The following is a 14,554-nucleotide window of genomic DNA, read 5'->3' on the forward strand; positions in this document are numbered from 1 at the left end:
TAACAAGTTAGTATTACTTCTATATCATTTATAGGTGATAATACACGCACGTCACGTCTACGTGATTTAATTTGCAACATAATTTATTTGATAGCCTTTTCTTTGTATGTCTTAGCACCGGAACGGTTACAAACAATGTATGGAACTCAGGGAAAGCAGACGGTTAAGAAGAATATCGTGGAAGTTGTTCGCGCGAGGGAGTACGTCGCTCGAGTTGAACGTCGTAGAGAAGGAATAATATCGTCCCGTGACGAAATCTTTCCGGCAAACTCCCTGGTGGCGTATCCCATAGCCGGAGTTCTCCTCGAAACGAAGAGAAAATTGGAAGAGACTCGAGGAGGCGACCGGTCGCAAGGTTGATAAGACAGAGAGAGAGGCAGTGGCGCGGTGAGAAAAAGGAGAAGACGGGTAGCCCCCCTTGAAACGTCGGTTCCTCTGGGAGTCGCGAATGAAATTTCATTTCGGGAGCGGCGTAATCTCGGAATTGTTACTTGACTTCGTTCGGGAGAGCATGAAAGGGATCCGCCGGATTCTGTAATCGGCAAAATCGCCTACACCTCGCCCTTTGTGCCCTCCCCCGCCCAGCCGCGTCTCAAACGCCTCTTCGGCCTCCTTGAGCAACAAGCCCATTATTTCGTACACCTGTGTTTTCAATTGGCCCCCAGCACCGTACCCTCGGGAGGCTGCGAAGGTGCCGGGGTGAACGAGCCCTGATGAGACTCTAAAAGGAGTCTTAACCACTCCCGGGATCGATGCAATCTGCGAGCCGGCTCAATAAATCGAGTCATAATGAAGCAAACTGGAACTGAGAACGAGGGGGATAAAGTATATTGGAATGCGAACGGGGTGCGCATGTATATCCTAAATAATCTGTTAATGTATAATCTATTGTGCATTTTATTAGACAAATACATTTGCTATTTAATAAAAGAATTCTCCTATTTTTTTTCTCCTATGGACAGATGCATAGATAAAATTATAATACTTTTCGTTCCTTCCATCATGATTATATAATTTCATCAAATTTGCATAATACACGTTCCAAATTATTATATCCTTACAATACAACCCTACTTCAAAGTAGCTGAAAAAATTCTTTGGCCCAACGATTTGAACAACGTCCCATCTGGATGTCCTATGCAAATAAGCACTCGAATAAGAATTTAAGTAGCTCATCTTGACTTAAATACTCTGTACATAAAAAAACATCTGGAGAGAGACTTCACGCTCAATTTTTTCAACCGAATGATAAATATCGTTCAGTGGGTTCCTGATACGTCTCTACAGCACGCGCAGCCTTTTGAATCTCTAACATGCAAATGCTGGTACTACGGTTGTTAGGCGAAGTTTAAACTCCACTCGTCTTATGCTAATTCGTCGATGTCCCCCTAACTCCCTCCCCCTCTCCCTGGAGCACAAAAGTTCAACGCGAGTGCATTTAATATTGTTGCCAGCAAACCGTGAAATCTCAGTATCATGTAAATTAGCCAATTGTTAAGAATGCTCGCTGGTCATTCAAAGATTATCCAGCGAACGAAAACGACGGTGCTGGTAAACTTTAATAGTGAAATTTCTAACTGTTATTTTTTAAAAAGATTTCAATAACAGGAAACATTTTCCAATCACGACCGGCTTTGAACCTTTTGTACACTCGACGGGCGGAAGCATTAGGGCTCTTTAATCGAACGCGTTGTTCGATTCTTTTGAACGCACGTAACGAGTTTTTTGCCGGTCCGCGTGTAACGTATTTGTGTTGGTCACGGCGCGCGGTGCGGAGCGGTGCAACGGGATCAATCGCACGACCTTCCAACCCTTTCAAACGCGCACACAATAACAGTTTCATTCATTTGACGCGAACGCGGCAGTAAATAAAAAAATTAAATTTGAATCGTCGCCGGGCTTGTTAACTCTGATAATTAACGTGTGTGCGGGTAACTCGGAGAGGATCTAAGCTCACATCTAATTTCTGGATAATGTCACATCTTGACGTTATTTATGTAAATTTTAGACTTAATATATATTCAAACGATTATTGATTGTATAATGCGTTACTCTGATTTCATTGGTATTTCATTTTCTGTCAGCGTCGATTTATCTAAAACTGCCAGTTAACCCTGTCTATCAAAACCAGGTGGTCATCGCGCGCGCCGAAGACGCCCGTGTCAGCAATTACTCGAAGCAGCCGCCAATTCCGTCCCGGGTGCAATCTCGGCGAGAAATCGCTTTATCTTTCTTACAGGAAATCCTGGCGTTGAATTAAGTTAGCGCGGTTTATTTGCTCGTATATATCGACAGTATTTCAGAGATAAAGAAGAACGAGGCCGGCGAGGGGTCGGAAGCGAGCGGGCGGCGCGCGGAGTTCGGCGAAAGGGAGAAAACGAAACGGAGCGAGGTGGAGGGCGGGCGAAGAAGGGAAGGAAACGGTAGACCGGTCAGAAGGCGAGGGTGGGTCGTGCATGGAGTCGCAAGATACGAGAAATAATGGTCGCACGTATACGCGCGCCATACTTGTACACACAAGGCCAGACCGCATGCAACGCGTCGGTGGACGGGGGAGGCAGCAGGAACTGACCACCGAACAGTTCCAATGGGGCCTGGCGCTCGCCGCTCCGCCACTCTGGTAATAGTCTCGACAATAATCATTTATTGTTCCTCAATGGCGTCGACGCGTTGCCGGAGCTCAGGCTAACGGCACCCGGCCACCCGGGCGCAGAGGGAAAGAGACCGGGAGCCAACAATTTAAAGTCGACACTGAAACCCCGTTCGGTCCCCATACGAGCGTCCTGTGTGCATCGTTTCACACGAGCGTGTTATTTATGGACATAATCGACCGATCATGAGAGGACTGAATCTCGATGTACTCCAATTTCAATCAATTTTTGTGATTAGTCGTCAGTATGTAACAGTTACAATCATTTGGTTACAGGAAATAAAGATAAGACTGAATTGTGCAGGACTGATTAATTTTGGTTCCATAGAATGAGAAGCTCCATTGTAAAATAGATGCATAATTTCTTTTAATCAAATGAATACATAAATAATAATTCTCCCTTATTGTTATATTCATTTTTATTAAGAGGTGATGAGTACAAGTGAAAGTTAGGTAATAAGAAGAAAGTTTTGGTTTTGCAAACGAGTCCTTTTCCAGGACTCAATATAATTTCAATTCTATTCTAATAATTCTTCCTTATTAAAAGAAATCGATTCGTTATTTGTAAACAAGAAATTCATCCTAATACATGTTCTGTCGTACAAGGTAGAACTGGCGAACTGCATAACACAATTTTCGATCCACGACGCGCGACTTGACAGTTCCTCCGGAGACGGTCAAAGTTTCTCGAATCTGCATCTATGAAAAGAGGAATTACCTGGTAGTCTAGGTGCAAACGTGTGCAAATGCATACGCGTATCTATCCGTATACAGAGTAACGGTGGCATTTACATGGCGGGACGCATCGGTAATAAACACTTGCCGAGCAAACGGTGTGTGCTCGACGTTTGATTGGGCCGGGCGCGTAATGACAGGGCATTGTCATGCAAATCTTGTCGAAACCCCGCCGCCGCTTATGGCCCCGGGGCCCATTAAGCCCGCAGCCGTTCGCTTATCGTCCTGTTTGGTGACCGTAAATCGTCAATTTGCGAATCCTCCGAACTTGACGGGCTTTACATCCGCCCTGCCGCCCCGTCTCCACGACTTGGAACGCTCCTTAATTTGTTCGGAGCCGATAGGATGCTCGATTCGTGTTACCAACCCGTCAGACGCATTGCCAATCGATTCAGTGGGAAAACATTGCCAATCTGATTACCAGAAAATTTGATACAATAAATGTATTACATAAAATGATGAAAATATTGAGACGTCAAATTGTGGCTGGCATTATCAAGTTACTGCCTTTCATTATGATGAAGAAATCGTTTCTAATAACTCGAAGACAGTGTAAGGTAGTAAGAGTGGAAAAAGACAATCTTTTTTACAACACAACAGTAAGAATGAAAAAAGACAATCTTTTTTATAATTACCACGTCATTTAATTTTGAATATATTTCATACTAAACCAGCCATACACTAATTGAAAAAAATTGAAAAATAAAAGAAGGACGAAAATTGTTTTGTCGCATCGTTGAAGTTGTAATTATTATTGAAGATGGTACCAAACTGAAGTACCAGTAAACAAGTAACACTAAATTGCTCTCAATTCTAAAAAAACATCTGCAAGAACTGTCGGTAGCTTCAATGTTAACCCAAGATACATTAAAAACGCTATATTGCTTCTGATATAACATTATACCACATTCTATAATAAAAAGTTTTCATATTGAAATTATCCTTGTATGCATTCAGTTCTTATCCGTCACGCATTGAATGCGTCGATCTCTTAGAATATCAGTATCATCTGAATGAATGTTTCGCAGTTTCCAGACGTATAAGCACGATACAAATCTGTAGTAAAACGGAGCGCATTTAGATATGTGGGGTTAGTCGGCCGGCTGGTTAGCTGGCGACCGGTGGCCATGCGTATCTGCAATAACAGGATCACGAGCTTATAGCCAGAGCTTAGAGGGTTCGATCAATTATTGTTCGCTTCCTATCTACGTCACGCCGGCCTGGAGCGCCGTTGGTACAACGAACCGCGCCGCACGGCACCGCACTTCCTGCTTGCCGCTGTTATTAGGAAGTAAGCTATTCCTAAGCGATCTAGAAACTGTCACGTTGTTGATGTTTACGCTGCTGCGTTTTCGGGGGCTAATATCAGCGGAACAACCCAGATAACAGCTATCAAGAACCGGTCTCTACCGCTCCTTTGATAATCCCGGCGTATTTCTATTGCGAATGGAAAATTACTCCCACCGGAGGAACTCCTAATGGGCTTGTAAACATTTACGAACGCTGGTCCTGCTAATGTATCCTTCAATAATTCGTAACGAAGAATTTTCAATTACTTTTATAGTCACTTTCAACGACGCATGTTTAATTACAATTTTAAATACCATAATCTGCATTTTGCAAACGTAGAGTATTAATCACAATTATATCTAGAGCAACTATTTATATTTAATGCATTTCACAGATTATACTCCTCCAGGATTTGCCTTCTGGTACCTCGATAGAATTTATTCGTAATATAAAATTATTTTTAATAAATATTATTCAGCCCCAAATGCACGAATAATAATCGCCAATAAAGTCATGAAATTCTGCGAATCATAAATCAATGTTTTTCACGAATATTGGTCCATTACAAGGCTGATCCCTACAGGATTTTCTGTACACAAAATTAATTAAATAAATAACGGCGCGTTATTTGCGCTGATCCGCTCGAAAATGTCAATTTTCAAATATTATCGAACCCTGGCCGGGTTGCAACAATAGCGTAAATTGTCGTGGCTCGAAACGGCCTATAGACCTGTCAGAACCAACTATATCGTCACGGTTAGGCCGCTTATCTCTGGCACGGTGGCATGCTAATCAACGGGATACCGCCCCCGTGCATCTACATGTATATGGAGTAAACGTTTCTGGATAGTTATCTCGATTTGTCGAAATAATCCCGGGACAAATCGCGCGCCGATCCTGTTCTGGCTTATCTTCGTTTCTATTTCCACCCTGGCATAGTCGAAATTTTTCGCCTCCTCCACCTGGTTGAATTAAAATTTTAATTATCATTTATGGTCGACGGCCAGTATTCGGTTTCATAAATTATTTCAGATTATATAAATCACTTTGAGATCCAATTGGTGGGTCCAAATTTTAATCGAACACAAAATAATTTCATATTTTTATTTAACCAAGAATTAAATAAATGAGCACCACATGGAACGATGATTATTTATTAGCAAATTATCCAGCCATCACGTGAAAGATTAAATCGTGGAGTGATCGACTGAGTCGACATTATTTTTCTACCGTAATCATACGTCCAGTAACGGCGTTATATAAAGCCGTTGATGCGTCTCGAAGTTGTTCGCCAGAAGTGAAAAGGGTCTTCGAACGGGTTTGATGACGTCGAAGAAGGCGAAGACGGCGGTGGCTCGGCGAAAGGAGACGTAGACCGGAAGGCCGGAAGAACGAGTGATTTCGCTCTGTATTCCGCGACGGGAGGAAGCGAGATGGGAGCCAAGAGGTGGGAGAAGGAGAAACGTTAGAGAAAAGATGTGGGAGGAATGGAACGAGGCGCGGCACGGCGCGGCGCGGCGCGGGTTCGGGGCTCGATTATGTGATATAAAGTTGCCGGAGCGAGAGGGGGTCGGATAAGAAAGGAGGGCCAAAGAGAGATGCACCCCCGTTGATTGAGCCGCCACCTTCAACGTGCCGTGAACACATGTGCTGGTGGCAACACTCTGATTGGAAGCCAGATGGGCTCTTCAGCCTCTTACCTACTCGGCTCCCCCTGACTGTTTCCCTTCCTCCCTCGGTTCCCATCTCCGAGCATCTTTTTCTTCGTCGACACCTGAAACACAACCCTCTCTCGCAAAGTGCCTCCCGATATTGCGCTCCGCCGTTGCTATCGCGGCCTCGACTATCACCTCCGCGCGCAGAGCCCGCCGAACGATCAAATTGAAAGCGAGGCGGCCTCCTCTTCGGCATAAGAAGCTGCGAACGGCGCCGGATAAACTCGGGTTTAATACTGCATGAAACTAACATTTATTTCACGTCCTCTCGGATTTAACAGAATAACCGAACGATTGATTGAATCGAATATCCGCCCCTCGGCTCGTGCCGAGTCCGGGTCATTCCGTTGATGCCAGTTTTCGATCTTAACGGAACTTCCTAGACGACTTCGCGATCCGCGGCTTTTATTCAAATTCTTACCGAGTTCCAACGCGCGTATACCGGGAACAGACCCTCCACGAGGATCGTTCGCGTCGCCCGAATCGCGGTATTTTACATTAATAGGATCTGGAAAGTTCCCGCGTATTCTTTCGAGCGAGTCCTCAGCCACAGTTAGCATGCGTTAACGCATTGATTCGGTTAAAACTTCCGCGGAACACTCGTCCATATGCCACTTTTGTCACGTTTTCATTTACATTTGTATCCACGGTTTAAATCGCCCTGTACGAAGTTTGGGAATTTCTCTTTTCCGCAGTCAGTGCGAAATTGTACTATTGATCAAGCGTTGGAACGATGCTGGAGTCGCGACAGTAAAAGATATGACGATAAGACGAACGGAGGCTACAGAAAAGAGACACAAAGGGACGAGCCATTAAATTTGACAGGAGTTAACAAGTGAACGACAAACAGAAATGAGAAACTCGCTAACGAACCGAACTGTAGGTTCTGGCAATTAGCCTAAGCGTCGCTCCGATGATTAACTGCACTCTATTTAGCCCCCCTTCCCCCTGTTCGAAGATGCCACTCGACGCCTGTTGGTGACACTTCACTACGGAACAGGTTTTCTTTTGCACCGCAACATCCGAAAGCAGTAATTAGAGCGTCCCGTAACTAGACCGTTTTCCTTGGTAACTGGATGGCAGCTATACTACGTCGTACAAGCGTACCGTTTACTATCTCCGTCTCTCTCTCTAGCTGACAAAACGGCCGAGGGATTTTCTGTCTTTAACAGGAACGAGGTGATGCCTGACTTTATATCGTGTTGCGACTCGTTAAAGTACCCGGCGGCCATTGTCGTAATTGTGACTGCCGCCGTGAAATCCAGCGATCGCAATAAGAACCGCTTTTGTATAAATGTACGGAGATTAGAACGGCCACGGTTCGAGACGCTTCAGCCCCGCCGACGGGAATTTAAAAGCTCTCTCGTCGAAGACGTTCACTTCTATGTTAGGCAGTTGTGTTTATTCCACTGCTCGTACAATTTTATTTCACTCATGCTCGTCTTACTATTATTATAGTAAGAGAGAGTGCGTTTGTACTCTGACTTAGCTATTTGACCCATGAAACATTTCTGTACATCTTGAATTTTATATATGATGATAATTAATACGGGCAAACGGGAGACCGTAAGTATAGTACGTATGTGTCGACTGATCTCGTCTAATTTAATTGTCCGTTTCTCAAACTCATTACTGGCCAATCTCTGATCTCGTCACTGGTACAGATAAATCCGTCCCCGAACAAAAGCCAGGAGGGTCGCGATCAGGAAAACGACGTCCCGTCGACGGTAACGTCAGTAGGTTTACAGGCTGAACGTAAACGGGCTTGTTAGGACGGGTGGATGGATTCGAAGGTTTTCACGTGCGAGGAAGAGAAAGCGAGACGGCGGAGTCGGGGGGGTGGTGTGTACGTGTGTGGGTGCGAGGTCGGGAAGGGGGAAGAAGGTAGACAGAAAGGAAGCAGGGGTTTCCAGTCAGGACATGAAGGACAGTTCACCGGGTTTGCCCGGCGGCGGTCCCCAGAGGTGGCAGCCCCGTTGCAAGCTGAACCTAGTCTGTGGTTGCCGGCTTGTTAGATCCAGTTTGGGGTCGCCGGACGGCCGTCTGAAGAGGGGAGGGGGTTGACCAGGAGGGCGCCACTCTTCAGTAGACCGCAATCGGGTATGCAATTTACGTGGTGTCCGACCTCTGCGACCTACGCTACGCCTCCATCCCCTTATTCCGCTCCGTACGCTCGTGTGTCCCATCCTCGACGTCCGCCCTCTCTCCATCCACCCTCCACGCTCTGCTCGTTTTCGTTCCCCTTTCTCCTTCCTCTCCAGGCCCGCGTCTCTTCCGAGGTTCGCACGGGGGTGCGAAACGAAGGATCCCAGTGCTCAGGTGTTCGATACGCAAAGGAAAGACGCGTGGCACTGCTAGGCCCTGAATATCGTGCGGCACGATCGGTCGAATGGGGTGGCACGGGTCGAACGAAAGACGATGGCTGTCGCGAGCAGAAGCTCCGACGACGGCGGTTAAGGATAGAACTGGTTTCTTCGAACTTATCAGAGGGAACACTGTGTAAGATTTTCCTCGTGGCCCTCGACGTCCCGGGTTTTACGAGCCGGTAATGACGCCCAGGAAATTGGAAGTAGCGAACGAGAGGATTGAAATTGGTCGAGCATACGAATCTAACAATTTGTCGGAGATCAAGGTGAAGTGTTTCACCATGGCGGTGCGCGAATGCAATGGTCGAGCGACTGATAAGTTAACGCGACTTTTCGTTCTGGCTCTCTACCAGTCTTTCATTTCCGACCTAACGATGAATGGATGGGATAGTGAGAGAAGTCGATTACAGTGCAGCTTTAGGAGGGACTTCTTGTTAAAATTGCAAATTAGTTGCTATGGGCACTCAATTAAACATTATAGAACGTACGATAGTCTTCCCATTTTATGTATTTTCTATTTTATACATTTAAAGGAAGAGGAACTGTTAAAAATAAGCAAGTGCAAAATTAAACATCTTCAATAAGATTCACGAAGTAAGCAATTTAATATATATTCGTATTAAATAAGTTAACAGAGGTAATAGCAGCAGCAATATTGACAAGCATTAAATGTTAGATCTCATTTAAAAATTTGATTCTATCCTCAACGTCGAATAGGAATTCCAAGGTATCGTCGAGTATTACATGATTTCCATTTCTCTGATTCCAGTACCCGGCTCGCGGTATCTCAAGAATGCATAATACATAGTTTTCGTTCAATAAAACAGAGTGGTAAGTAATCCGTGGCATCAGGTGTTGCGCGTGGGTCTCAAGTTGTTCGACACGTTCCAATGCAAATGTCAGGCGTCGGGTGTACCGAGCCGGCGTAATGCGGGTGTTAATCGCCAGGTCGCAATAGCCGACCGCATAATTCGTCGAATTTACAAGCCTTATCGTTTGACCGTCGCGTTTAATCGTCGAGAATTAGGCCTGCGTCGTCAGCCCGACGCTTGACGCAATGATGAAACGTCAAATAATATTAAATCTCCTAACTGACTCAAAATATTACTTCGCCTTTCGATTGCTAAGATAAAATAATTTCTGTCGTAAATAATGAACGAAATAAAAAGAAATATTTCATTGTTTACTAGATGTTTGATTTAAATGTGTCTATAATATCGTAATCGAGAAAGCTGTCAAATATCGATTAAAGGAACGGAATGACAGTCGTTCATATTTGACTGCCATATGTTTCAATGTTTAACGTTATGTTTTAACGTTTTTATATTCAATGCTTGAGAATTATTGGTGGGACTTAAAGATCATCAAGATCAATCGGGAAATGAAAGACTGTAAATAATCGATCTATCAAGTAACAGAAATTTCAAATGACTCGCGTCTCTCACCATCGGAATTATTATTCCACGTTATTTGATATTTCCAATTCGTGATAATAAATGTTCTACGTGCACACAATGCTCGCGAATGAATAAAGAAAATTCCCAAAGATAATTGCATCGTACGGTAAGTACTTAAGAAGCGGAAGCCGAGGGGAAACTCCAAGTTCATCGAGTTTTTAAACTTCCTTTTTTTAGACTGTCCGAAGTACTTGACTAACTTGAAATCTTCTTAGACCAAACGAGGGAAAGTAAGGAACAAGGGAAATCTAATTTCAGCTCCGCGGTGTGTAATAACCAAGAAATGTCAAAATGGGGAAAATGGAGGTAATGTTAGAATAATTCGTTTTCTCTCGAACCAGACCGAGTACCCACTTCTTCTTTCACCAGCAACCAAATCGCTTAATTTAATTATAATTATTTAATCGAATAGAAATTAACAAAATTCATGTCATATTTTCTCCAATTGTAGTGTTTAACATAATTCTTGAATTACAAACGAATCCTTATTGTTTTTTAATTAATAGAATTTAGATATTCTTTGTATACGATTGATAAAAATTGATTACGGTTCGTAGCATATTGTTGCTTACATAACTGGTGCTGCGAATGGTATCGGAAAGGCTGTCGCAGAGAAGATAGTCGGCCACGGTGGCAAAGTGATACTGGCTGACACGTCGTGCAAGGCATCTAAAATGGCAGAATCAATGGGTGACAAAGCTGTATTCGTCTGCGTAGACGTAAGTCTAAAACATTAAAAAATATGCAACAGAGCTTTCACGAAATTCACAACACTAAAAGTGAATGAGACGTGGTATCACATTAGAAAAGATCGACACCGATTTGGAAGCAATAAAAGTTGGTAGCATGATGGACAAATTTGACAGGTGAGACTGGAACAGGACATAAAAGAGAGTATAAAGTGCGCGAAGGATAAGTTCGGGGGCGTGAACGTGTTGGTGAACTCGGCCGGGATCCTCGCGCACGAGTACTTATACGATTTCAAGGAAAAGAAGCCGCATTCCGTGGAGAACTTCAAGAACCAGTTCGACGTGAACGTTTGGGGAACGTTCAACGTGACGCGTTTGATGGTCGGGCTGATGGCGGAGAACAAGCCGGACGCGAACAACCAGAAGGGAGTCGTTATCAATCTCGCTAGTACGATGGCGTTCGAACCGCCAGGTCACATGGTCGTCTACGGTAGCACGAAATCTGCTATCGTCGGTATGACAGTGCCGATGGCCAGAGGACTGGCGTCTCAAGGGATTCGCGTGGTCTGCGTTTGCCCTGGTTACATAAAAACCCCCATGATAGGTATTGCTGTATTAATTAAGATTTTCCCTTAATTTAATTTATTTACAAATTGTACATAAATCAGAAGATTCCAATTAATCTGATTAATAAGCTATTATATTAGCTATTATAATCTGACATGATTTGTGGAGAATATTTTTACTGATGTTTGCACTTTCAGACGTAATCGATCAGGAAGAGAAGAAAAAGATTATAAGCATGAAACTAACGCCGAAGCGATTAGGTAAAAGCGAAGAGATAGCCCATCTGGTCAAAGCGTGCATCGAGAATCCGATAATAAACGCTGAGAACATACGGATAGACATGGGCTACCGGTTCTGTCAGGCGGACGAGAGTATACGATTGATAAAAATTGATTACGGTTCGTAGCATATTGTTGCTTACATAACTGGTGCTGCGAATGGTATCGGAAAGGCTGTCGCAGAGAAGATAGTCGGCCACGGTGGCAAAGTGATACTGGCTGACACGTCGTGCAAGGCATCTAAAATGGCAGAATCAATGGGTGACAAAGCTGTATTCGTCTGCGTAGACGTAAGTCTAAAACATTAAAAAATATGCAACAGAGCTTTCACGAAATTCACAACACTAAAAGTGAATGAGACGTGGTATCACATTAGAAAAGATCGACACCGATTTGGAAGCAATAAAAGTTGGTAGCATGATGGACAAATTTGACAGGTGAGACTGGAACAGGACATAAAAGAGAGTATAAAGTGCGCGAAGGATAAGTTCGGGGGCGTGAACGTGTTGGTGAACTCGGCCGGGATCCTCGCGCACGAGTACTTATACGATTTCAAGGAAAAGAAGCCGCATTCCGTGGAGAACTTCAAGAACCAGTTCGACGTGAACGTTTGGGGAACGTTCAACGTGACGCGTTTGATGGTCGGGCTGATGGCGGAGAACAAGCCGGACGCGAACAACCAGAAGGGAGTCGTTATCAATCTCGCTAGTACGATGGCGTTCGAACCGCCAGGTCACATGGTCGTCTACGGTAGCACGAAATCTGCTATCGTCGGTATGACAGTGCCGATGGCCAGAGGACTGGCGTCTCAAGGGATTCGCGTGGTCTGCGTTTGCCCTGGTTACATAAAAACCCCCATGATAGGTATTGCTGTATTAATTAAGATTTTCCCTTAATTTAATTTATTTACAAATTGTACATAAATCAGAAGATTCCAATTAATCTGATTAATAAGCTATTATATTAGCTATTATAATCTGACATGATTTGTGGAGAATATTTTTACTGATGTTTGCACTTTCAGACGTAATCGATCAGGAAGAGAAGAAAAAGATTATAAGCATGAAACTAACGCCGAAGCGATTAGGTAAAAGCGAAGAGATAGCCCATCTGGTCAAAGCGTGCATCGAGAATCCGATAATAAACGCTGAGAACATACGGATAGACATGGGCTACCGGTTCTGTCAGGCGGACGAGTTCTGGAAGGACATGAAAAAGGATAAGAGCAAGAACAAGTAATTGACGATCGTTGATTTCGTAACCAGTATTAGAAGACGCAAATATGTTCGTGCATAGCGTTCTGACTGTCAATAAGGTCGTGTCGTCGCCAAATACGAATGGATGATGCAAAAGATAGTAACAATAAGTACAAAGGCTCTTGATAAACGTATTTCTTGCAAATTGCGAACACAGTAACATTTTTTATATCACTGTACGAGTGTAGTTTTTGTAATTATTGTGAACTTGTATTAAAAGACTTTTTTGGTACGATCAACGGTTGCGATTTATATTTCGAATTTAACGGGGGATCTCTGTCGCGGGTTTGCTCGACAAAACAAAGAGAACGCTCGCAAACTGACGGCGGGCGCGATCAGTCGACGGATTCTCAAGCACGTCGCGTCGTCATCAACGGCGACGTGCAACCGCACAGAACCACCCGTTTCCTTCGCTATGAAATTTATGTATGGAAATATCCAAGCCCGCTGGAGGGAGAGAGGGCCAAGGATAGAGCATTACGCATGTAGAATATCACGACCAGCAGCTGGAGGCCCTCCCGTGACGACACTTCCTAGGAAAAATGTATTTTAGCGTCTCGCGACGACGACGGAGGCGGCTAGGTGGAAATACGCGACGCGCTCCGCCGACCCTCTCCTTTTTCCAACGCCATTCGTTTTCTCCAGAGCTGCGCCTCCAAACCTCTGGAGTCTTCATCGACAGCGCCTACGACGCACTTATACATGGTGTCCTAAATCTCATCCATAAATAATAGAAAATCTCTTTGACGGATTAACGAATCGTGACAGAAAGATTAAACATTTTTAATAGCAATGATATTGAATTGATTATAAATTTAAAATACAGAACAGGCTCAGACCGTTTTTAAATTTTAAGTGCTACTAAAAAAGATTCAGTATTAATTTAACGTACAACTACGCAACATCAATAAGAATTATAATCCTAGTTTTTTTTATTATAATAAATTCTTATTTATCATAACTTCAAATAATTGCATTATTAAATGTAAAACATTTCTTGATAAAATCAATTGATTAAAAAATCATCTTAAACTATTATTTAATTTTATTTATTTTGTTCTGGGATATGATCACCTCTGATCGTCTAATTTTATGAAATTCGAAATTCGTGCAAGACGTGTTCAGATAAAATCGATGATACACTATATTTTCGATAAAAATTCTACTGGCTCACCCTGTATGTAAGACCTGTACAATACCAGTCTTACGTACATTTCTGTGCTTGAATTCTCATGTTTTATGCACGCGCGATGACGATTTTACGAGGTGGGAACAGATTGTTAGAAGCCCGGAGCCGAGGGAGGATGAATCGGTCAGCGACCGGTGGAAACCGTGTTTACCTTTCCGTTTCCGTCAGTTGCATGTCGGAACGGATGTTTACGCCGGTTTTTCCACAACCGCTTGATTTCGGATGCGGCTGCTTGAATTTCTTTTCTTATTCATCTCGTGCATCGATTTTTGATATTTTCTACAGTGTTGTGCATTTCAATTAACGTACACCTTCGCCTGTGCATTTTTGTTCATATTGTATCATATTTAATACTTTTGTAA

At 43.6% G+C, this 14,554-nt stretch overlaps 1 protein-coding gene across 1 annotated transcript; it reads left to right on the top strand.

Annotated features, from left to right (window-relative positions):
- Positions 1-10,504: 10,504 nt before the first annotated feature.
- Positions 10,505-13,092, top strand: LOC108622403 (uncharacterized). Its single transcript, XM_018020262.1, has 8 exons — positions 10,505-10,519; positions 10,771-10,932; positions 11,080-11,506; positions 11,667-11,830; positions 11,876-12,037; positions 12,185-12,611; positions 12,772-12,982; positions 13,044-13,092. Exons 1-8 carry the CDS (start codon positions 10,505-10,507, stop codon positions 13,090-13,092), a joined length of 1,617 nt encoding a protein of 538 aa, XP_017875751.1.
- Positions 13,093-14,554: the final 1,462 nt, after the last annotated feature.

Source organism: Ceratina calcarata, unplaced genomic scaffold, assembly GCF_001652005.2.
Source record: "Ceratina calcarata isolate Rehan_Ccalc_2016 unplaced genomic scaffold, ASM165200v1 scaffold220, whole genome shotgun sequence".
In the NCBI taxonomy this organism is placed as follows: Eukaryota; Metazoa; Arthropoda; class Insecta; order Hymenoptera; family Apidae; genus Ceratina; species Ceratina calcarata.

What these genes read in the sequence shown, in the direction of transcription:
- LOC108622403 (XM_018020262.1), top strand. An exon ending in CTGTATTCGTCTGCGTAGAC is followed by an intron (nt 12,038 to 12,184) that starts GTAAGTCTAAAA and finishes CAAATTTGACAG; the next exon opens with GTGAGACTGGAACAGGACAT. An exon ending in AAGGATAAGAGCAAGAACAA is followed by an intron (nt 12,983 to 13,043) that starts GTAATTGACGAT and finishes GTTCGTGCATAG; the next exon opens with CGTTCTGACTGTCAATAAGG.